The sequence below is a fragment of the Salmo salar genome, chromosome ssa12 (genome assembly GCF_905237065.1).
Source record: "Salmo salar chromosome ssa12, Ssal_v3.1, whole genome shotgun sequence".
Lineage (NCBI taxonomy): Eukaryota > Metazoa > Chordata > Actinopteri > Salmoniformes > Salmonidae > Salmo > Salmo salar.
Window position 1 is genome coordinate 57,004,485 of NC_059453.1, and position 24,231 is coordinate 57,028,715.

The 24,231-nt window shown below is 42.0% G+C and overlaps 1 protein-coding gene across 1 annotated transcript in view; it reads right to left on the reverse strand.

Moving 5' to 3' along the window:
* camk1a (calcium/calmodulin-dependent protein kinase Ia) overlaps positions 1-19,812 on the reverse strand; it is a 67,543-nt gene extending 47,731 nt beyond the window's left edge. Inside the window, exons 1-2 of the mRNA XM_014132325.2 lie at positions 19,540-19,812; positions 11,834-11,963 (exon numbers count right to left, since the gene is read on the reverse strand). Of these exons, the coding sequence (XP_013987800.1) occupies positions 11,834-11,925 (92 nt within the window). The 5' untranslated portion in view covers positions 11,926-11,963; positions 19,540-19,812. The remainder of the gene's footprint in view (positions 1-11,833; positions 11,964-19,539) is intronic.
* Positions 19,813-24,231: the final 4,419 nt, after the last annotated feature.

Genomic DNA, 24,231 nt, shown 5'->3' on the forward strand with positions numbered 1-24,231 from the left:
ACCACACACACTAGACTACTGCAACACCGTTTCCCCTGCCATACCCCCTCACATTAGTACCCACAAAAGAGAAAATGATGTGCAGGTTTGTGAATTTTTTGTTTGGATATTGATTAGCAATTGTCAAGGATGCACAGGAATTCCAAAATATGTGTGGAGTTTTTTGTACTGACACAATGTTCAGATTATTTGTTTGGGTAAGAAAGCTTCATAAGCTGTTGATTCAATTGTGTGGTTTAAATAGTGAGAAGACAACATATTTGGTGAGAATCACAACATTAGGTACAAAATCCTTGCTACCCAGGACTCTTGGGATGTCTCAACTTACGTTAACCCATTGAAGTTGACATTTAAAATGGCTACGGTTAGGATTTAGGGTAGGGATGTCCCAAGGATCGTGTATAGCGCTAATCACAAAATCAACGCTAGCTCTTGAAAGGGCAGTGTACAATTTTCAATTAGTGTTCTTCTGCTATTTATGTTACCAATTAATGTTTACATGTTAATGTTATCTTCTGATAATTATTACCGGTATATCTTTTAACTAATCGCAATCTATTCGTTTTCAAAATGTAAGTAGGTATATTTAGCTGTCTGATAACACCATCTGATGGCATGGCTTGCCCTGCACTTCATAAAAACCCAGAGTGAATTTAGTGAATGTTGGAAAAAGATATTGGTTCCTTTCTAAACATAGCAATGTGAATGCATAGAGGACTCGGGCCACAAAATAGGTGAAGAGAACTGGCAAAGGAGTCCTCATTCAAAGGCAAGTGCAGTGTAAATACAAAGAGAACTGGAAGCTAATAGTTTGAATTTAGTTACAAAATAAGACATACTAATTATAATCAAAATCTAATATTTACATGTAAAAATGACTGATAACAGGATAAATGGCAGAAGAAGAATTGCAGATTAAATCATGTTTTAATTGAAAATTGTACTGCCAACCTGCTCATTCTTTGTTTGTGGTACTAATGTAAGGGGCTATGGCAGGAGAAACGGTGCTGCAGTAGCATATGGTGCCTGGTGTGGAAATAATAAGTGAACCTGGAGAGCTTTGTGTTCACATTGCACTAAAAAAGGGAACCAAACCACAAATTAACCAAACTCTTGAGATGGTCTCAATTTGGTTTGCGTCGTGGGCTCTGAGGGGTCTGAGTCGCTTTGGAGCAGTCACACTTTTTTTTTCTTCTTTTTTTTTTATTACGCAAACCGCACTGAGTTCCCAAAAATTGTCTGAGGGACAAAAATGTATTGTACCACAAAGTCATAAAATCAGAATTTAAACCAAATCTGAACCTTAACCACACTGCATACCCTAATGCATAACCCTAACCTAAAATTAAGACCATTTCATGAATTTTTAAGATATAGCCAATTTTGACTTTGCAGATGGCCCATCTAACAGAAATCACTCAGTTATGCCTCCAGGGCAAGACTCATGACAATAAACGTCAACCTGCGTTTCACCTCCATGTATGAAGTGCACTAAACTTGAACAATTAACAACTCCTGGAAGGCCCCTCTGAAAGGCTATAATATAATGCTGCCCTTTGCTTGACCAATGTGTACAGTATTTGACATGCTAAATTATTCTGCGGTGAGGAGTCTAAACACTGAGCACGGTTACATGCACACAAAAATACAATTATTGTGGATAGTCAGATTAATATAGTTTGTCTAAAATGTTTACATTCTTAGCAAGAAGAACAATTTCCATAATGATCCTATTTACATGGACACATCTTAAAAACAGGCTACTGATCTGACTTTTGATAAATGCTCTAAGTTCTACCACAGTGACCATGTTATTTTTGCTAAACCTTTTTAACTATAAGTTTGGACATATAAAGTTTGATAACTATTTCTAAGATGCATACTTAAAGTTTTTCCCGAAGCCACTTCTTTCGCACATAAGAGGGAGGTTTGCGCTACCGGTGCTGGCATATACACAGATCATATACACCACTGAAATGCAGATAAAAAAAAACAGTTGTTTTAATCGGCGTATGCTTACTTCTATTTTGACCGTACGCCGATTTAAGATAGTCATGTAAACACCTTACTCTGTTTATTTCCATACTCAGCCTACTGTCGTCATCAGTTTAATATTGCAGTATTAGTGTGCATGTAAACATACTCACTGTGAATCCCAGAGAACCCACTGTGAATCCCAGAGAACACCCACTGGGCACAAACTGGTTGAATCAATGTAATTTGTCAGTGTATTGTGATGTGGAACCTATGTGAAAAATACATTGGATTTGAAAAAAGTAATCCAAACTGTTGTTTTGAGGGTGAATTTCAACCACAGGATTATGTCATCATTGTAATCAATTTTCAACAAAGACAAACCTTGTATAAAATGTTGAATTTGTATCTTTGAAACAATGTTATATCCACTATCAGAAAAAAAATACAGGCTGGCAGCACTTCTTCCTGGAAAGTTGAGCCATCTACAGCTATTAATTTGGCCTCCCATCCAGGGATTTAACCAAGCCCAGCTTAGCTTAGCTTTGATATTTGTCACTGACTACTACCAATGGGCAATCGTGAGAATGATTATTGAGTGATCTCTTAAGAACTAAATATATTCACTGTTGCTATCAAAGTCATTCAAAAGGGTCCATTTTAAAAGGGCATATTACATGTGACCATACTTTATCACTTATATCAACAATGATACTATTTAGGCCTATATAGCATTTGCAAAGTCATCAAACAGCTTTTGTTTCAATTCAACCCAGGGTTCAACTAAAAATAGACAAAACATGCCTAGGGTTTCAAGCTTTGGTTGATTTCAAATGTAATCTTCAAGTTAATCATTAATATGTTGGATTCAACTCTTCTTCTCAAACAAAAATCAAAGGTAAATAATAGGTCTAAATCAAATATTATTTAAAGTGCATTTAAAGTTTAAATAGATTGTCTTATTCTTTAACTTTGATTTTTTGGATGTGTCACGCCTGCTCCCGCTCTTCCTCCCTGGCGCGCTGAGGCGCCAGGCTCCCCAGCATTACGCACTCCTGCCACCACCCGTCACTCGCATCAGCGATTATTGGACTCACCTGGACTCAATCACCTCTGCCATTACCTCCCCTATATCTGTCTGGTTCCCCACTGCAGCATTACTTGTCATATGTCCTTGTTTACCCGTGTGCTGACGCTGGTCCTGTTTTGTTGCCTGTCTGTTCCATATTAAATGTCAACTCCCCGTACCTGCTTCTCATCTCCAGCGTTGGTCCTTACAGGTTGAGCTGGAGACGTGAATCCAACATGTCAATATATTATTTTATAGACAAACTGGAGATTGAATTGTTTGGTTGTCACTGCAACCAAATATCAACATTTGAAGGAGATATATCTTCTGCTTGGATAGTTCCATCTGTGCCACAGACTTAGTCTGGCTTTAAATCCTATTTTGTCTACAAATTTAGAATTGATATGTTGGATTCACATCTCCATCTCAAGAAAAAAATCTAAGGTAAAGAATAGGAGTAAATCAAACATTAAAGTTTGATTAGATTTAGTCTTAAAATTAGATTGTTGGTTGAGAGACACGTGAATCCAACATAAAAAAAATATTAATTTGTAGACAAACTGGAATTAAAGTCAGTGGCACAAAAGATACATCTCCTTAAAAAATGTAATATATCGTTGCGTTGACAACCAAACAACTTTTGTAATATAGTAAAAATGTAAGGCTCTTACAAATGAATGTAACAGTATTTATTCAATCGTAAAATGAGCATCACATCCATGGACACATTTTGAGGTTAGCCTACTGTAACTATAAATGTCTTCCTATGTAATCATAGAAAATGTGCATGTTCAACATAGCATGCAAAGGCTGTAGGTCTGTGGAGATCTTCACAATTGCTATAATAATCTGTGTAGGATCTCGAACATCATTGATATCTTGCACTATGTACTTTTAATCTAATCTCAACTTCAGTCCCGGTCATTTAGTTGTGCTATTTTATGAAACAGTGATTACACATTAAATTGTTGTATAAATACAAAATATCTGACATTGTATTCCCATTTGAACTTTGGTGTGTTTTTTAAATGGTTGAAAGTGCAGTGATAACACATTTAGATGACAACTAAACCAAAAATCTGACTGGTTTTTTTCATCGGAATTCAGTTGTACTTTTAGATGGTTGAAAGCAGTGATGACACATCGGGAATTCAACAAACTTCTGGCTGTCTTTTTGAGTGGGTGAATAAAAGGTTGAAATCTCATTGAACAACGTCTCAACCAAATATGACCCATATTTCCATGTTGAAATGACGTGATGTGGGCAGTTTGATTTTAAGAGAAACAGTAGTTTACAATGTAACATGCTATTCTTCCTAACACTTAGTACCTTGGTATGGTAGCCTAGTGTTTAGAGTATTAGGCCAGTAACTAAAAGGTTGCCGGATCGAATTCCCAATCTGACAAGGTAAAAATCTGTCGTTCTGAGCAAGGCAGTTAACCCACTGTTCCCCGTGGATGTTGATTAAGGCACCTCTCTGATTCAGAGGGGTTGGTTTTAATGTGCAAGACACATTTCAGTAGAAGGCATTCAGTTGTACAACTGACTAAGTATCTCCTTTTCTTATTAACACACTATGAGTCAATACGGTGCTCTGGTCTGGTCCCAGTGACATAACACTACCACATCTCCCACAGTCTTTTGAGTGTGTTTCAAACAGAGCAATTCATTACATTAAACTCACCATCCATTCCACAGAAACTTGTTTTGACACATTTGTGTCCCACTCAAGACCAGCAAAATACACTGCTCAAAAAAATAAAGGGAACAGTTAAACAACACATCCTAGATCTGAATGAAAGAAATAATCTTATTAAATACTTTTTTCTTTACATACTTGAATGTGCTGACAACAAAATCACAAAAATAATCAATGGAAATCCAATTTATCAACCCATGGAGGTCTGGATTTGGAGTCACACTCAAAATTAAAGTGGAAAACCACACTACAGGCTGATCCAACTTTGATGTAATGTCCTTAAAACTAGTCAAAATGAGGCTCAGTCGTGTGTGTGTGTGTGGCCTCCACGTGCCTGTATGACCTCCCTACAACGCCTGGGCATGCTCCTGATGAGGTGGCGGATGGTCTCCTGAGGGATCTCCTCCCAGACCTGGACTAAAGCATCCGCCAACTCCTGGACAGTCTGTGGTGCAACGTGGCATTGGTGGATGGAGTGAGACATGATGTCCCAGATGTGCTCAATTGGATTCAGGTCTGGGGAACGGGCGGGCCAGTCCATAGCATCAATGCCTTCCTCTTGCAGGAACTGCTGACACACTCCAGCCACATGAGGTCTAGCATTGTCTTGCATTAGGAGGAACCCAGGGCCAACCGCACCAGCATATGTTCTCACAAGGGGTCTGAGGATCTCATCTCGGTACCTAATGGCATTCAGGCTACCTCTGGCGAGCACATGGAGGGCTGTGCGGCCCCCCAAAGAAATGCCGCCCCACACCATGACTGACCCACCGCCAAACCGGTCATGCTGGAGGATGTTGCAGGCAGCAGAACGTTCTCCACGGCGTCTCCAGACTCTGTCACGTCTGTCACGTGCTCAGTGTGAACCTGCTTTCATCTGTGAAGAGCACAGGGCACCAGTGGCGAATTTGCCAATCTTGGTGTTTTCTGGCAAATGCCAAACGTCCTGCACGGTGTTGGGCTGTAAGCACAACCCCCACCTGTGGACGTCGGGCCCTCATACCACCCTCATGGAGTCTGTTTCTGACCGTTTGTGCACATGCACATTTGTGGCCTGCTGGAGGTCATTTTGCAGGGCTCTGGCAGTGCTCCTCCTTGCACAAAGGTGGAGGTAGCGGTCCTGCTGCTGGGTTGTTGCCCTCCTACGGCCTCCTCCACGTCTCCACGTCTCCTGATGTACTGGCCTGTCTCCTGGTAGCGCCTCCATGCTCTGGACACTACGCTGACAGACACAGCAAACCTTCTTGCCTCAGCTCGCATTGATGTGCCATCCTGGATGAGCTGCACTACCTGATCCACTTGTGTGGGTTGTAGACTCCGTCTCATGCTACCACTAGAGTGAAAGCACCGCCAGCATTCAAAAGTGACCAAAACATCAGCCAGGAAGCATAGGAACTGAGAAGTGGTCTGTGGTCTCCACCTGCAGAACCACTCCTTTATTGGGGGTGTCTTGCTTATTGCCTATAATTTCCACCTGTTGTCTATTCCATTTGCACAACAGCATGTGAAATGTATTGTCAATCAGTGTTGCTTCCTAAGTGGACAGTTTGATTTCACAGAAGTGTGATTGACTTGGAGCAGTATACATAGATATAATACATTTTTTCACAATGTTCAACAAAGGAACTTAGATGATCAGTCATCAGATCTGATCAGGCATAATTCCATGCTACTTACAGTGCATTCGGAAAGTATTCAGACCCCTTGGTTGTGAGAGTCGTTGTCCAGTTGGAAGTGCTCTGGAGCAGGTTTTCATCAAGGATCTCTCTCTGTTCTTTGCTCCGCTAATCTTTGACTCGATCCTGACTAGGCTCCCAGTCCCTGCCACTGAAAAACATACCCACAGCATGATGCTGCCACCACCATGCTTCACGGTGGAGATGGTGCCAGGTTTCCTCCAGACGTGCCGCTTGGCATTCAGGCCAAAGAGTTCAATCTTGGTTTCATCAGACCAGAGAATCTTGTTTCTCATGGTCTGAGAGTCTTTAGGTGCCTTTTGGCAAACTCCAATCGGGCTGTCATGTGCCATTTTACCATAAAGGCCTGATTGGTGGAGTGCTACAGAGATGGTTGTCCTTCTGGAAGGTTCTCCCATCTCATTTACATCATTACATTTACGTCATTTAGCAGATGCTCTTATCCAGAGCGACTTACAAATTGGTGCATTCACCTTATGATATCCAGTGGAACAACCACTTTACAATAGTACATCTATATTTCTTTTTTTGGGGGGGGTTTAGAAGGATTACTGTATCCTATCCCAGGTATTCCTTAAAGAGGTGGGGTTTCAGGTGTCTCCGGAAGGTGGTGATTGACTCCGCTGTCCTGGTGTCATGAGGGAGCTTGTTCCACCATTGGGGTGCCAGAGCAGCGAACAGTTTTGACTGGGCTGAGTGGGAACTGTGCTTCTGCAGAGGTAGGGAGGCGAGCAGGCCAGAGGTGGATGAACGCAGTGCCCTTCTTTGGGTGTAGGGACTGATGGTGCCGTTCCCCTCACAGCTCCGTAGGCAAGCACCATGGTCTTGTAGCAGATGCGAGCTTCAACTGGAAGCCAATGGAGTGTGCGGAGGAGCGGGGTGACGTGAGAGAACTTGGTAAGGTTGAACACCAGACGGGCTGCGGCGTTCTGGATGAGTTGTAGTGGTTTAATGGCACAGGCATCTCCACAGAGGAACTCTAGAGCTTTGTCAGTGACCATCGGGTTCTTGCCTCTCTGACCAAGGCCTATCTTCCCCCAATTGCTCAGTTTGGCCAGGTGGCCAGCTCTAAGAAGAGTCTTGGTGGTTCCAAACTTCTTCCATTTAAGAATGATGCCACTGTGTTCTTCAGGACCTTAAATGCTGCAGAAATGTGTTACCCTTCCCCAGATCTGTGCCTCGACACAATCCTGTCTCAGAGCTCTACAGACAATTCCTTCGACCTCATGGCTTGGTTTTTGCTCTGACATGCACTGTCAACTGTGGGACCTTATATAGACAGCTGTGTGCCTTTCCAAATCATGTCCAATAAATGTAATTTACCACAGGTGGACTCCAATCAAAATGTAGAAACATCTCAAGGATGATCAATGGAAACAGGATCCACCTGAGCTCCATTTCAATTCTCATAGTAAAGGGTCTGAATACTTATGTAAATAAGGTATTATTTCAATTTTTTATATATATTTGCAAAAATTTCTAAAACCTGTTTTCGCTTTGTCATTATGGGGAAGAAGAAAAAAAAAATTCATCCATTTTAGAATAAGGCTGTAACATAACAAAATGTGTAAAAAAATCAAGGGGTCTGAATACTTTCCAAAGACACTGTACATAGTGACATACTGTATTTCAAAAATCAAATAAAAACAACATCAACTGAATGATAACTTGTTTCATGGATCCAGATGTTATCAACCCCACATGTCCACAAGGACAAGACAGTTTGTACTAAAGCCGCATCCGGGCCCTAACACATGAGGAATGTCAGGATTAACCATAAGACCTAAATACAATATTTCCAAATAAATTAATTAACTCCATACCCTGAATTCCTGGATAAACTGAATTCAGTAATCTCTCTGGGAGCGTAAGGAGCTTTCCGTCAACACACACAGTGGGATTATATTTTGCTCTCTGCCAGGTCTCACTGGGAACACTGACAACAGGGAGGGAAGATTGGTTACGAGGTTTTCATAGGAACAAGTTGATGCTACCCTCCTGGTTATTCACTCCTTAAATCCTGCTTATGTAAGACTTTTTATAATATCTCAATATTCTGTCTGACTCCACATTTACTGTATTGAATTCTCTATCCAATGTCATTGGGAAAAAAAGAGAATTAACAACTTTAAGGTTGAAATATCTGGATAAAGATTGTTGTTCATGTTGTTCACTGAAGCGGTGATCTGCTTCTCTCACGTTGATGCAACATTGGGATAAATATGGTGTAATACTGGAACTGTATATGACTGACTTGTCTCTCTACTTACTTTAGCTTTCCCCATTTGGCTACACCAGGTCTGATATACTGTAAGGGACCACCTCTTTATCCATCCAACAGTGGTTGAGTCCCAAATGCCACCCTATTCTCTATATTCTCTACTTGTGTGAACTGACCGAAACCTAATATGATGATCCTAGGCTTCATATGTGCTTCAAAGTTTGGACCATTACAATGTCTACTGAAAAATGTTTTTTGAATGTGAAATTTAAAAATTAAACAAAGCATAAGAATGTTTCCTCTGTCTGATCAAACACACTGACAGAAGAGCAATGGTCTAAATAAGACTGCATAAGACAGTGACCGTAATGCAGCAGTCAGACCATCTTGCCTTTAGCATCTGATAGACCAGTCAGGCATCCTTATAATGACAATATCCGAAGGGGGGGGAAATCTGCCAACGTAGCCTTATATCTACCCACTATACCCGAAGGATAGAGTACATTGCATTCTACCCCAAGGAGAGCCATGCTAAGGTACACACACGCACTGTGGGAAGGCAAACAAGGATACATTTTTAAGTACAAATTCCAAATGTAACTACTTAAAGACATAAGGGAGTTCTTCATTATAGGATCGCTATGGTTCTCCTTCTCAGAACATCCAAGTAAACGCATAATGGATCCATGGCAGCTTGATGCCGTACTACAGAAAAAGGCCAAAGATGTTGAAAAATGTTGGCCCCATGATCACATCCAAGTGTGTGTTATTACCGCGAATGACATCCATGTCAACCTTGCAAAAAGAAGATTCAAACCTCAAGGGTGTTTCCTGGTTAAATAAAATGTATTCTTCTCACCCTGTTTTCATTGGCTCCTTTTTTCATTTTCCCCTCTTTGCTCCTCTCATGAGCTGCTGTTACTGGGCCATTTGGCCTGGCTGCTCTATGCTCTGTTCTCACTGAGACACTATAAATAAATACAATGATGGCCAAGAACACTAATCTCTCTGGAACGCTAAACATAATATACTTCTTCTTGCACATCTCTCTCCCAGCATTGAGAGTTATATACAGTGGGGTCCGGAATTATTGGACCCCTTTATAAAGATAAGCAAAAAACTACGGAAAATGAACAATTGTTATTTTATATTAATACAATTCCTCAGAAAAAGAGATTTTGTTTAACAAGTAATACAAAAATATAAAAAAGGTAGGGGTAAGAATGTTTGATCCGTTGTTTTCAAGCACCCTCCCCTTGCGAGGATAACGACACAGAGCTGTTTTCTAAAATGTTTTATGAGATTGGAGATTCTTTCCAGATCCTAGATAATTAGGGCCCTATAAAATCTGCGTTGCGGAGAATGCGGACGGAATCCAGGAATCTAGACATTAAATGTAATTCAACAATATACTTTCTTTTTTTTACTTTGTAGAAAAATCTACTAAATGCATTAATCTGCCCAAGGTTAACATAAAACATGCATAAAAAGCCTCAGTGATTCGTATTTTACTTCAACTTTCTGAAGAGGCAAAGTCACAGGAATCAAATAATCTAATACAATTTCATGTCACCTGCGCCAAATACAAATGCTTGCTTACAAGCCCTTAACCAACAATGCAGTTTTATGAAAACAGAGTTAATGTTAACAGAGTTAACATTTACAAATAGTCCGGCTGGCCATTTGATTTAAATGTTCAGCAGTCTTATTGCTTGGGGTTAGAAGCTGTTAAGGAGCCTTTTGGTCCTAGACTTGGCACTCCGGTACCGCTTGCCGTGTGGTAGCAGAGAGAACCGTCTATGACTTGGGTGACTGGAGTCTTTGACAATTTTTTGGGCCTTCCTCTGACACTGCGTGCGCACGCACGCATTTGTCTATCACTTTGTGTAGTTGTTAGTGATAAGGCTAATGTAATGGCAACCTTCTTCTGGTAGATGGAAAGGCTTTCCCAAAAACCTAAAATGTTAACTACAAAGTAGCCTATGCCTAAATGGCAGAATGATATAATGATTATTTGCATCAATCCAGTCTTTTGTTTTGCAACTCTGCAATCACATGAGTGCTACAGAAACATTGCTAACCAAACAACGGTCCCTTGCTGATGTGCAGTTGAACTAGGGTAAATACACCCAAAATTCTAAATGTCAGATTTTTCCCAGACCCCAAAAGTGGTCTTCTGGTGTGGTTTAAGCATTGTTGTGGGCTTATAACATCCACTTTTTTTGTTTTTCCTATTAAAAAAGTATGATTTTGAGATTGAAAAACAGAAACCTGGAAAAACTAAAACAGAGATAATGGAATCAGGCAAAAAATAACACTGATTTAATAGGGCCCTATTGATATCCTTAGTCTGTGCTTATGGACTTGATGTGTGCTTGGGGTTATTTTCTTGCAGGGAGATTCACTTGCAACCAGGTTTTTGGCTAAAATGTCCTGGTACTTGGTAAAGTTCATGAATCGGTTGACCTTAACAAGGGCCCCAGGACCAGTGGAAGCAATATATCCCCTTAACATGAAAGATCCACCACCATATTTTACAGTAGGTATGAGGTATTTTCTGCATATGAATTGTTCTTTCGAAAGGCCATTGGTCCTGGGACGCAACGGCATCATGAACATCACTAAGCACCAGGACATTTTAGCCAAAAACCTGGTTGCCTTTGCTGGCAGGCTGAAACTTGGCTGCAAGTGAATCTTCCAGCAAGACAACAACCCAAGCGCACATCCACAAAGAAATGTGTTAATTGACCACAAAATCAACATTTAGCAATAGCCATCTCAGTCTCCGGACATGAACCCCATTGAAAACCAGTGGTTTGAATTGAAGAGGGCAGACGAAGGATATCAAGGATCTGGAAAGATTCTGTATGGAGGAATGGTCTAAGATCCCTCCCAATGTGTTCTCCAGTTTCATAGGAAAAGGCTCAATGTCATTCTCTACTAATTTTGATGCCTATTTTGGGGGGATTTTTTGTATTACTTCTTAAACAAAATCTATTTCTCTGAGCAATTGTATTAGTATACATTTTCCCATTTCTTTAGCATACAATATATCTCAGTATTTGTATAATTGTTTTATACACAGTCATTTTTTTCTCATCTTTATCAAGGGATCCAATCATTCCGGACCCCACTGTAGCTATTACTGTAACAGTGGTGTCAGAACACTTACGTTCCCAGAATTTCTTTGAAGTCGTAGTTTTCTTTGATGTCTGACGTCTTCTTTTTCCATCCATTCCCGTCCTCTAGATCTCCAAGGGGCATCCTATCCTAAACTGTCAATCCGATCGGCCAAGGGAGAACTGTGGAGGGATAAAGTGGTGGACAGTCAGGCAGAAAGCTTAGCATCACCATTTACTAGCTCACATTTCTCAGGCAAAAAGTAAATCCACCTTCAAGAAAAAACGAAAGAACATCTAATGCAATCAACTATATGACTGGACAGATACTAATCCCAGAGAGCATTCACTGAATGTTAAATACATTACCGGTCAGGTATTTTAATTGTCTGCAATGTCTACTTGTTAATGTCTTAATGTAAATTGTAATTGTTTGTAATGTCTATTTAGTACTGTGTTGGACCCCAGGAAGATTTGCCGATGTTATGCATGGCGTCAGCTAATGGGGATCCTAATCAAATTCAAAATTAGCCAGAAAAACCTGCTCACTGGAAAAGACACACACAACACACACACACACACACAAATAAATAAGGAATAGGGTGCCATTTGGGAAGCAGACATGGTGCTAAACCAGATGTATGGATCAATATTGGAGATTTAAAGCACTTTCCAATGCCGTCTCCCTTTAATATGTAATTCATTACAACTCAGAGGACATTTCAATCCATAAATTACCAGAGTAAAGAGTGATCACCACTTGAGATTGTGTATTTACCACAAGGCTAAGAGAAGGAAAGAGAGCGAGATATGTGGTTATAGTTTCTGTAAACAGTATATTATATGGAACAAAAATATAAATGCAAGATCATGTTTATTTTACTAGTCAGTTAAGAACAAATTTTTATTTACAATGACGGCCTAGAAACAGTGGGTTAACTACTTTGTTCAGGAGCAGAACGACAGATTTTTACCTTGTCAGTTCGGGGATTCGATCTAACAACCTTTCGGTTACTGGCCCAACACTCTAACCATTAGGCTACCTGCCGCCCCTGCAACATTTTTGAAGATTTAACTGAGTTACAGTTCATATAAGGAAAATCAATCAATTGAAATAAATTCATTAGGCCCTAATCTATGAATTTCACATGACTGGGCAGGGGCGCAGCCGGTGGGCCCACCCATGGGCCCACCCACTTTGGAGCCAGGCCCAGCCAATCAGAATTTGTTTTTCCATACAAAAGGGCTTTATTACAGACAAATACTCCTCAGATTCATCAGCTTTCATGGTGACTGGTCTCAGACGATCCCGCAGCTGAAGAAGCCGGATGAGGAGCTCCTGGGCTGGCGTGCTTACAAGTGGTCTGCGGTAGTGAGGCCGGTTGGACGTACTGCCAAATTCTCTAAAATGACATTGGTAGAGAAATTGGTATAGTAGAGTATGGTAGAATATGGTAGAGAAATTAACATTGAATTCTCTGGCAACACCTCTGGTGGACATTCCTGCAGTCTGCATGCAAATTGCATCTTCCCTCAAAACTTCAGACATCTGTGGCATTGTGTTGAGCGGAAATGGAGGAAAACTCGCCTCCCTGCGGACCTGGCATCCGTTCACTCCCTCCTCTCTACATTCTCCTCTTCTGTCTCTGCTGCTAAAGCCACTTTCTACCACTCTAAATTCCAAGCATCTGCCTCTAACCCTAGGAAGCTCTTTGCTACCTTCTCCTCCCTCCTGAATCCTCCTCCCCCCCCTCCTCCCTCTCTGCGGATGACTTCGTCAACCATTTTGAAAAGAAGGTTGACGATATCCGATCTTCGTTTGCTAAGTCAAACGACACCGCTGGTCCTGCTCACACTGCCCTACCCTGTGCTTTGACCTCTTTCTCCCCTCTCTCTCCAGATGAAATCTCACGTCTTGTGACGGCCGGCCGCCCAACAACCTGCCCACTTGACCCTATCCCCTCCTCTCTTCTCCAGACCATTTCCGGAGACCTTCTCCCCTTCCTCACCTCGCTCATCAACTCATCCTTGACCGCTGGCTACGTCCCTTCCGTCTTCAAGAGAGCGAGAGTTGCACCCCTTCTGAAAAAACCTACACTCGATCCCTCCGATGTCAACAACTACAGACCAGTATCCCTTCTTTCCTTTCTCTCCAAAACTCTTGAACGTGCCGTCCTTGGCCAGCTCTCTTGCTATCTCTCTCAGAATGACCTTCTTGATCCTAATCAGTCAGGTTTCAAGACTGGGCATTCAACTGAGACTGCTCTTCTCTGTGTCACGGAGGCTCTCCGCACTGCTAAAGCTAACTCTCTCTCCTCTGCTCTCATCCTTCTAGACCTATCTGCTGCCTTTGATACTGTGAACCATCAGATCCTCCTCTCCACCCTCTCCGAGTTGGGCATCTCCGGCGCGGCCCACGCTTGGATTGCGTCCTACCTGACAGGTCGCTCCTACCAGGTGGCGTGGCGAGAATCTGTCTCCGCACCATGCGCTCTCACCACTGGTGTCCCCCAGGGCTCTGTTCTAGGCCCTCTCCTATTCTCGCTATACACCAAGTCACTTGGCTCTGTCATATCCTCACATGGTCTCTCCTATCATTGCTATGCAGACGACACACAATTAATCTTCTCCTTTCCCCCTTCTGATAACCAGGCGGCGAATCGCATCTCTGCATGTCTGTCAGACATATCAGTGTGGATGACGGATCACCACCTCAAGCTGAACCTCGGCAAGAGGGAGCTGCTCTTCCTCCCGGGGAAGGACTGCCCGTTCCATGATCTCGCCATCACGGTTGACAACTCCCTTGTGTCCTCCTCCCAGAGTGCTAAGAACCTTGGCGTGATCCTGGACAACACCCTGTCGTTCTCCACTAACATCAAGGCGGTGACCCGATCCTGTAGGTTCATGCTCTACAACATTCGTAGAGTACGACCCTGCCTCACACAGGAAGCGGCGCAGGTCCTAATCCAGGCACTTGTCATCTCCCGTCTGGATTACTGCAACTCGCTGTTGGCTGGGCTCCCTGCCTGTGCCATTAAACCCCTACAACTCATCCAGAACGCCGCAGCCCGTCTGGTGTTCAACTTTCCCAAGTTCTCTCACGTCACCCCGCTCTCTCCACTGGCTTCCAGTTGAAGCTCGCATCCGCTACAAGACCATGGTGATTGCCTACGGGGCTGTGAAGGGAACGGCACCTCCATACCTTCAGGCTCTGATCAGGCCCTACACCCAAACAAGGGCACTGCGTTCATCCACCTCTGGCCTGCTGGCCCCCCTACCTCTGAGGAAGCACAGTTCCCGCTCAGCCCAGTCAAAACTGTTCGCTGCTCTGGCACCCCAATGGTGGAACAAGCTCCCTCACGACGCCAGGACAGCGGAGTCAATCACCACCTTCCGGAGACACCTGAAACCCCACCTCTTTAAGGAATACCTAGGATAGGATAAAGTAATCCTTCTAACCCCCCCCCTTAAAAGATTTAGATGCACTATTGTAAAGTGGTTGTTCCACTGGATATCATAAGGTGAATGCACCAATTTGTAAGTCGCTCTGGATAAGAGCGTCTGCTAAATGACTTAAATGTAAATGTGTTGTGTGACAAAACTGCACATTTTAGTAGCCTTTTATTGTCCCCCGCACAAGGTGCACCTGTGTAACAATCATGCTGTTTAATCAGCATCTTGATATGCCACACCTGCTAAGTGGATGGATTATTGTGGCAAAGGATAAATGCTAACTAACAGGGATGTAGACAAATTTGTGCACAACATTTTTGAGAAATATGCTTTTCCTGCAAATGGAACATATTTTTATATTTTTGTTCAGTATATATATCAGGGATTTCATAAACAGGTAGTCAAAATCGTATGTCCTAGGTTGCGAAAATATAGAGTTCCAAACTGCCTCTGGAAGCAACGTCAGCAATATAACTGTTTGTCGGGAGCTTCAAGAAATGGGTTTCCATGGCCGAGCAGCCGCACACACACAAGCTTAAGATCACTATGCGCATTGCCAAGTGTTGGCTGGAGTGGTGTAAAGCTCGCCACCATTGGACTCTGGAGCAGTGGAAACGCGTTCTGTGGAGTGATGAATCATCCTTCACCATCTGGCAGTCCGACGGACAAATCTGGGTTTGGCGGATGCCAGGAGAACGCTATATGCCCCAACGCATAGTCCAAACTGTAAAGTTTGGTGGAGGAGGAATAATGTCTGAGGTTGTTTTTCATGGTTCAGACGAGGCCCCTTAGTTCCAGTTAAGGGAAATATTAACACTACAGCATACACCGATATTCTAGAAAATTCTGTGGTCCCAACTTTGTGGCAACAGTTTGGGGAAGGCCCTTACCTGTTTCAGCATGACAATGACCCCATGCACAAAGCGAGGTCCAAACAGAAATGGTTTGTCGAGATAGGTGTGGAAAATCTTGACTGGCCTGCACAGAGCCCTGACCTCAACCCCATCGAACACCTTTGGGATGAATTGGAATACCGAATGCGAGCCAGGCCTAAACATCAGGGCACAAACTCACTAATGCACTAATGGAAGCAAGCTCCTGCATCTGGTGGAAAGCCTTCCCAGAAGAGTGGAACCTATTATAGCAGTGGGACCAACTCCATATTATTGCCCATGATTTTGGAATGAGATGTTCGATGAGCAGGCATTCACATACTTTGTCATGTAGTGTGTGTGTATATTGTTTAACACTTTTTTGGTTACTACATGATTCCATATGTGTTATTTCATACTTGTTGATGTCTTCACTATTATTCTACAATGTAGAAAATACTACAAATAGAGAAAAACCCTTGAATGAGTAGGTGTTCTAAAACATTTGACTGGTAGAAATAATATATTCATAAGTCATTCGGAAAGTATTCACACCCCTTCCCTTTTTCCACATTTTGTTACGTTACAGCCTAATTCTAAAATTGATTAAATAAAAAAATGGTCCTCCTCAATCTATGTACAATAGCCCATAATGACAATGTGAAATCAGGTTTTTAGACATTTTAGCAAATATACCAGGAATTAAAAACAGAAATACCTTATTTATATAAGTATTCAGAACCTTTGCTTTGAGACTCGAAATTGAGCTCAGGTGCATCCTGTTTCCATTGATTATCCTTGAGATGTTTCTTCAACTTGATTGGAGTCCACCTGTGGTAAATTCAATTGATTGTACATGATTTGTAAAGGCACAGACCTGTCTATATAAGGTCCCACAGTTGACAGTGCATGTTAGAGTAAAAACCAAGCCATGAGGTCGAAGGAATTAGCCGCAGAGCTCCATGACAGGATTGTGTCGAGGCACAGATCTTGGGAAGGGTAGCAAACATTTCTGCAGCATTGAAGGTCCCCAAGAACAAAGCGGCCTCCATCATTTTTCAATGGAAGAAGTTTGGAACCACCAAGACTCTTCCTAGAGCTGGCCAAACTGAGCAATCAGGGGAGAAGGGCCTTGGTCAGGGAGGTGACCAAGAACCTGATGGTCACTCTGACAGAGCTCCTCTGTGGAGATGGGGGAATCTTCCAGAAGGACAACCATCTCTGCAGCACTCCACCAATCAGGCCTTTATGGTAAGGTGGCCAGACGGAAGGCACTCCTCAGTAAAAGGCACATGACAGCCCGCTTGGAGTTTTCTAAATGGCACCTGAAGGACTCAGACCATGAGAAACAAGATTCTCTGGTCTGATGAAACCTGAATGCCAAGCGTCACGTCTGTAGGAAACCTGGCACCATCCCTACGGTGAAGCATGGTGGTGGCAGCATCATGCTGTGGGGATGTTTTTCAGCGGCAGGGACTGGGAGACTAGTCAGGATCGAGGGAAAGATGAACGGAAAAAAGTATAGAGATCCTTGATGAAAACCTGCTCCAGAGCGTCAAGGACCTCAGACTGGGGCAAACAACCCTAAGCACACAGCCAAGACAAAGCAGGAGTGGCTTCGGGACAAGTCTCTGAATGTCCTTGAGTGACACAGCCAGAGCCCGCACTTGAACCCGATCTCATCTCTGGAGAAACCTTAAAATAGATGTGGAGCGAAGCTCCCCATCCAACCTGACAGAGCTTGAGAGGATCTGCAGAGAAGAATGGGAGAAACTCCCCAAATACAGGTGTGTCACGCTTGTAGTGTCATACCTAAGAAGACTCAAGGCTGTAATTGCTGCCAAAGGGTCTCAATACTTATGTAAATGAGATATGTATTTTATTTTTAATACCTTTGCAAAAAAAAAAATGTTTACTTTTTGCTTTGTCATTATGGGGAATTGTGTGTAGATTGATGAGGAAAAAAGACATTCCTACATTTTAGAATAAGGCTGTAAAGTAACAGTCAAGGGGTCTGAATACTTTGAATGCACCGTATATGCACTGAACAAAAATATAAAACACAACATGCAACAATTTCAACAATTTTACTTATCTTCAGATAATATTGTTCAACATCCAAGAGTCAACACTGGAATCTGATGGATGAAATATTTTTTTTTTAAGTGCAGGAGACATTGGCAGGCAGTAGGCTCAAGTAGTCCCATCCACCATAATTAGGATGGATGTTTCATTTAGTGAAGTGCATAACTAGGAGATTTAGCAGTACAATTTTTTATTAATTTCACATACTTTGTCTGTAGGTTGTAATGAGATGAAAAGTAGTTGAATAAGGCAACAGTCAAACATACTTGTTTAGGGAGATTTTTCTGGACCCTAACATCTGTTGTACACCTGTAACCTCTCCACAACTGTCTTTCATGCCAACCTATTGAGAACTGATGATGACCATTACCCTGTTGGCAAAGTCCTAGTGTGTAGCACAGTGCAGTAGTCACATGGAAAAGCGTGGCAGTCCAGGACATTATTGCTCTATACATGAATAGTAGTATAGTATTGCATCTCTCAAAGAGTAAGGAAAGCCATAGGCTGAATAGGCTACAGCAGAATATCACCAATAACACAGGAAATATGCGATATCTTGTTCCATAGCTTCAGTTCTTCAAGCTTTATTCGATTTCCAACAGGCTATGACAAGACTTGAAATGTAAGAAAAAATAGATCTGATATAGAAAATAATAGAATAGGGCTGCATTTACACAGGCAGACCAATTCTGCCCTTTTTTTCACTAATTGGTCTTTTGACCAATCCGATCAGCTCTGAAGAAAATCTAATGTGAAAAGATCTAATGTAAAAAGCTCTGAAAAATAGCTGATATGAAAGATCTGATGTAAATTAGTGAAACAAAGATCAGAATTGGACTGCCTGTGTAAACGCAGCCAAGTACTTACTTCACTGTCAATTATGTGAGAAACTGGCTGGTTTTCATAGGCACGATTAGGCTATCAATGACAACCGTAGGCCTACAATGGCAGACGGGTTAACCAATGTAATATATTATCATATAGACTAATCTGTCAAACACAGGTAGCCTACAAGTATAGCGCACATCAATAGGCGATTGTTGGAATCAAAATACAAGGTGTATGGGTGTACATAAACATTCTGAATGTTCAAGGGTAGGCTATAGTCCAGCGAGAGTATAAAACGGCTATAGTCATAGATAGCCTACAATTCATATCCAAAGATGCTCTAAGGTAGTACGTAGAAGACATTGCCTATGCAAAATCGAACATGCGCCAGTTGGATAGACAGGCTATAGAATAGTCTACTGCGACATTATATCCTAACCGAGGACCAAAAAAAACCCGCTATGTGTAAAATGTGGTTAGCCTATGTTTTCTTTTGCGTCCAAATACAATGCAAATCTTACCTGAATGCGTAAAGCTCAAGAATCCCTTCTCCCTCTTAATGGGCTGTTTGGCTCTATGCGCAGCGCTATATCAGTTGAGGGTGCTGGTCTCGCGCCTGACGTCAAAGAAGGGTATTGGCTTCACAGCTCAGGAAATCAAATAGCCTTAAATCAACCACAGCTAAAAAGTAGTCTACTGGACTGACTTAACCATTGTGTGGTGTACATGTTTCTGTTATCCACCCAATGTTCGCGGGTCTGATGGACCCACAGCATTATTGGGTTTTTAAAACAATACGGCCATAACAATTTACGTAAAAAATACGTAATACTTATATGTTGACTTATATCAATTACAAGCAATATAGACAGCATACGTGGTTAATATTTGCCAGATCACATTTATCAATAAAATCACTATTCGTTTTTTTTTATATAAATAATAATCAGGGGTGGAATAAATCATGTTTATATTGAAGAAATATAACTGAAACAAGGTTTTCATCACTATTGATGTGTATTGCTTTGTGCTGAGCAAATTGGAAGGACACATTTTACATACAATATTTTATGGAAACAATAAATGAGCCCCCATTGAACACAAATTAATGCTGGTCTACACACCACATGAGGGACAGAGTTTTACTGTGTGTGTGTTGCAAATGTATTTCTTAGACTTGATGCATGTGCACTGTGTCTTCCTTTCCTTCTTGGGCCCACACACATTGCAGTGCTTCTTCTTGTTGCTACAGGCTGCAATCTAGAATGATGAAAACACTTAGTTCAGGAATTTTACTAACATCTCACTCGCATATATAGTTACAGCAGGCCAAGTTAGGAGAGTCAGACACACACACACATGCAACAATATCACTCACACTTCCGGAGTTGTTGCTTCTGTGGGTCGGATGGATGGGCGGATTGGGCACCAGCATCCTCCTCCTGAATCCTCCTCACGATGGCTGCAGAAGCTGGGGTCCTTGGCATATGTTGCCTCCTCTGGATTTGTGGTCTTACCAATGCCTTTCCCAGCTCCTCGAGAAAGAGCCGTCTCCACCGCAGCTTCCCTCTGTTAAAATCTGGGTTCAACGCCATCCAGATGACAAACGCGTTGTAGGGCGAGGTGTCCAAGATGTTGAAGAATATCACAAGTGGCCAGTGTAGGGTTCTTCTTTTGCAGCTGTAGCCAGTCACCAGCTTGTCTAAATTGTCCACCCCTCCTTTTGTGCCATTATGATTTGTTTTTTGATGTTCCTGGCCACAAATTTTCCCATCCCTATGCAGCGTACTCATGAGTACCACATTTTTGCCTTTCTTTGGCACATAGGACACTAGGGACGTGTCGGCCGCGAACGTAAACTTAGAGGAATTGATAGGCCTGTTCCGTGTATTCAACAGCTGAGGTTGGAGCTCTGGCTTGTTTTTTGTACTGTTCCTACCATCGTCAGCTTCCTGTTGAGGAGCTTCTGTCCCAGCTTCTACAAAGTAAAAAAATTATCGCATGTGATGTTGTGGCCACGTAGTCCCTCTGTCACATCCAGGACAAACCGCATCCCTTGGTTCTTCTCTGGGGCTCCTATCTGGCTTCCCTGTATCCACTTGCAAGTTCCACACATATGATGAAGCAGCATCACAGGCAGCCCATATCTTGATTCCATATTTTGCCGGTTTAGATACTATGTACTGCCTGAAGGGGCAGCAGCCCCTAAATGGCATAAGCTGCTCATCAACAGTAACGTTGGGCCCAGGGTTGTAAAACAGGGGAAGGCGGTCCACCCACTGACCTGATTGCAGCTAGCTTGTCTCTGCCGCCGAGCTAGTCTGGTATCTCGGTTATCGAAGAGGATAATCCTGGAAAGAATGTGGAAGTTTTCCAGAGACATTGTTGCACGGAAAAGTTATCTGCCAGTTTCTGCATCCCACAGGGATTCTCTGGATTCCCCATTGGATCTGAAAACACCAGCAAGGATAAGAACCCCAAAGTATGCATGTAAATGAGTTTGGTCCATCTCCTTCCATCTCTCTCCAAAAACACGCCTTTCCTCCAAATTAGTGCAGTCCAGAATGATTTTCTGGATGGTGTCTGGGATGAACAGTTCAAAATTAGACATTATGTCCTGCACATGAGTAACCGCCATCAGCGTCGGCCCTGGTATCATTCTTATCACAATGACAGCCATGCGGGGTGGCTCATTCCTTGGGCAATAAGCAATTTCACAATTTTTTGGCATCCATATTTCTCCTCCTTCAGGCTGCTGATGAGCTGGTTGCTGACGGGCTGTTCCTGGGGCTGGCTGCTGACGGGCTGTTCCTGGGTCTGGCTGCTGACGGGCTGGTCCTGGGGCTGGCTGCTGACGGGCTGGTCCTGGGTCTGGCTGCTGACGGGCTGGTCCTGGGTCTGGCTGCTGACGGGCTGGTCCTGGGTCTGGCTGCTGACGGGCTGGTCCTGGGGCTGGCTGCTGACGGGCTGGTCCTGGGGCTGGCTGCTGACGGGCTGGTCCTGGGTCTGGCTGAGAGCCAATCTCATCCTCTTCTTCCAACTCACTGTTGGACTCAGAATTGACAGAGACATGATCCTCATATTCGGAATATTATTCATCTTCCAAAGTGGAAGATGCTCCTACCACACCAGCTTCTCTCTCTGCAAAAGTGATTTCTAAGGCCCTCTGAGCAGAGATTATTTTGACCATACTGATTGATTGTGGTAAGGAGCCACACATGCAAAGCTATTTATTTGTTGTGTCCCTCCTCCACTTTGCACCTGGCTGGGGTAGAGTGTGAGAGAATACAGCATTTTTTTTTTTACATTGTATTGAAATAATGTATTGTAATAAATAATACACAAACACCACACAAGGGTTAAATAACTATAGCCTGACATCAACAGAGCCTGGCATGCAGGTTTTAAAGCTATCGGTAATTTACCAAAGGTAGCGGAATCTTCTGTAATTTCGTAATTAACAGGTATCTATGGTAAGTTTGGTAATTTACACTCGAATAACTTTTATTTTATTATTAATATATAGCAGGCCTGATATAAAGGCTAGTATTCTTTTTTTTATATCCGTGTCCATGAGTTTCTAGTAGATATACCATATGGTTCAAAATAAAATATCCTAACTAATGAAAAAAGCTAATCTAATCAACAGCAATGACATATTTTTTTCACAATTGCCACCAGTTTGGCACCAAAACATTTACAACAAAGACATATTGACATAGTAAAAAAAAAGTAGTAAACAATATTTATAAAGGATATTTCATGATGAAACCCTCATATTAAAAACCAATGGCATTCACTAAGTTGTTTATTTTTAAGAGAATGTTTACAGATTTGTCATTCTTAATTTTTTTGTGATAAGGCCACACAGAAGGCCATAGTAATTACAGACCCCTGTGATAATCGGAAGTACCCAAAAAGGCCACTAGATATCATATAAAATTCCCCAAAGAACTTGAAAGCTACCAAAATTCTAGTAGTTTCCTGGTAAACTTAGAAAGTTTCCAGTAATGTGCCCTCTCTTTGCAACCATTTGTAAAGTGGTTGTTCCACTGGATATCATAAGGTGAATCCACCAATTTGTAAGTCGCTCTGGATAATAGCGTCTGCTAAATGACTTAAATGTAAATGTAAATGTACTGGAAAGGATTGTAGCCTATTTCTTAATGCTAATTGCCTAACACACACCATGATGCTGTAATTATAAGTTATTATTGAGGGTGTAATTCCAGATTCCACACAATTCCATTCCAATGAATGAAAAAATTGCATGAGATTTAATTTCAGAATGGGAAAACAAATTCATTTTAATTCTGAGAACTCTACAGATGTAATTTGATCCAGTTTGCTACACCAGGAAAATAATCCTGCAGCAACAGATTTTACTGAGTTACAGTTCATATAAGGAAATCAATCAATTTAAATAAATTCATTAGGCCCTAATGTAGTGTTTCCCAACCCTGGTCCTCGAGTACCCCCAACAGTACACATTTTTATTGTAACCCTGGACACGCACACCTGATTCAACTTGTCAACTCATCAATGAGTTGAACTAGGCGTGTTTGTCCAGGGCTACAACAGAAATGTGTACTGTTGGGGGTACTGGAGGACCAGGGTTGGGAAACACTACCCTAATCTATGGATTTCACATGACTGGGAATACAGATATATATACAGACATGTTGCATTTATATTTTTGTTCAGTGTATTATGTGGATTATAATTAATGGACATTTTCTAGGGGTTGATACATTTTTCGTAAGAGAAAATCAAGTCTGAAATTTCAAAGTGGAAATTACAAACTTCAGAAGCATTTTTAAACATGTCATTACACTCCTGACATCCATTTCTGTTACCAGCAAGTCACATTCTAAACTTCACTCAGTCAAATTACTCAATGCCTCAGATTGGTCATATGGGTTATGGAGTAGTAGTGGTTTATAGATTACATCAAATCAAATGTAACCCATTCACGTGGTTAGAGTTGGGAAAAGGGTCAGGGTTTAGGTTTGGTACCTAGGTTCGGAATTGTCCCTAACCCTAGAGATTAATCTTTGCTAGCCTCTACTTTTTCTTATTTTATGGTATATTGGCGATCGCACAATTTAGTGTGCATTCGACCACCTACTGGAAACAGGATTCCCCAAAAATTAAACAAAATACCCCCCTAAAAAACAACCAAACTACCAAAAATAAATCAAAGTTGTCTGTTA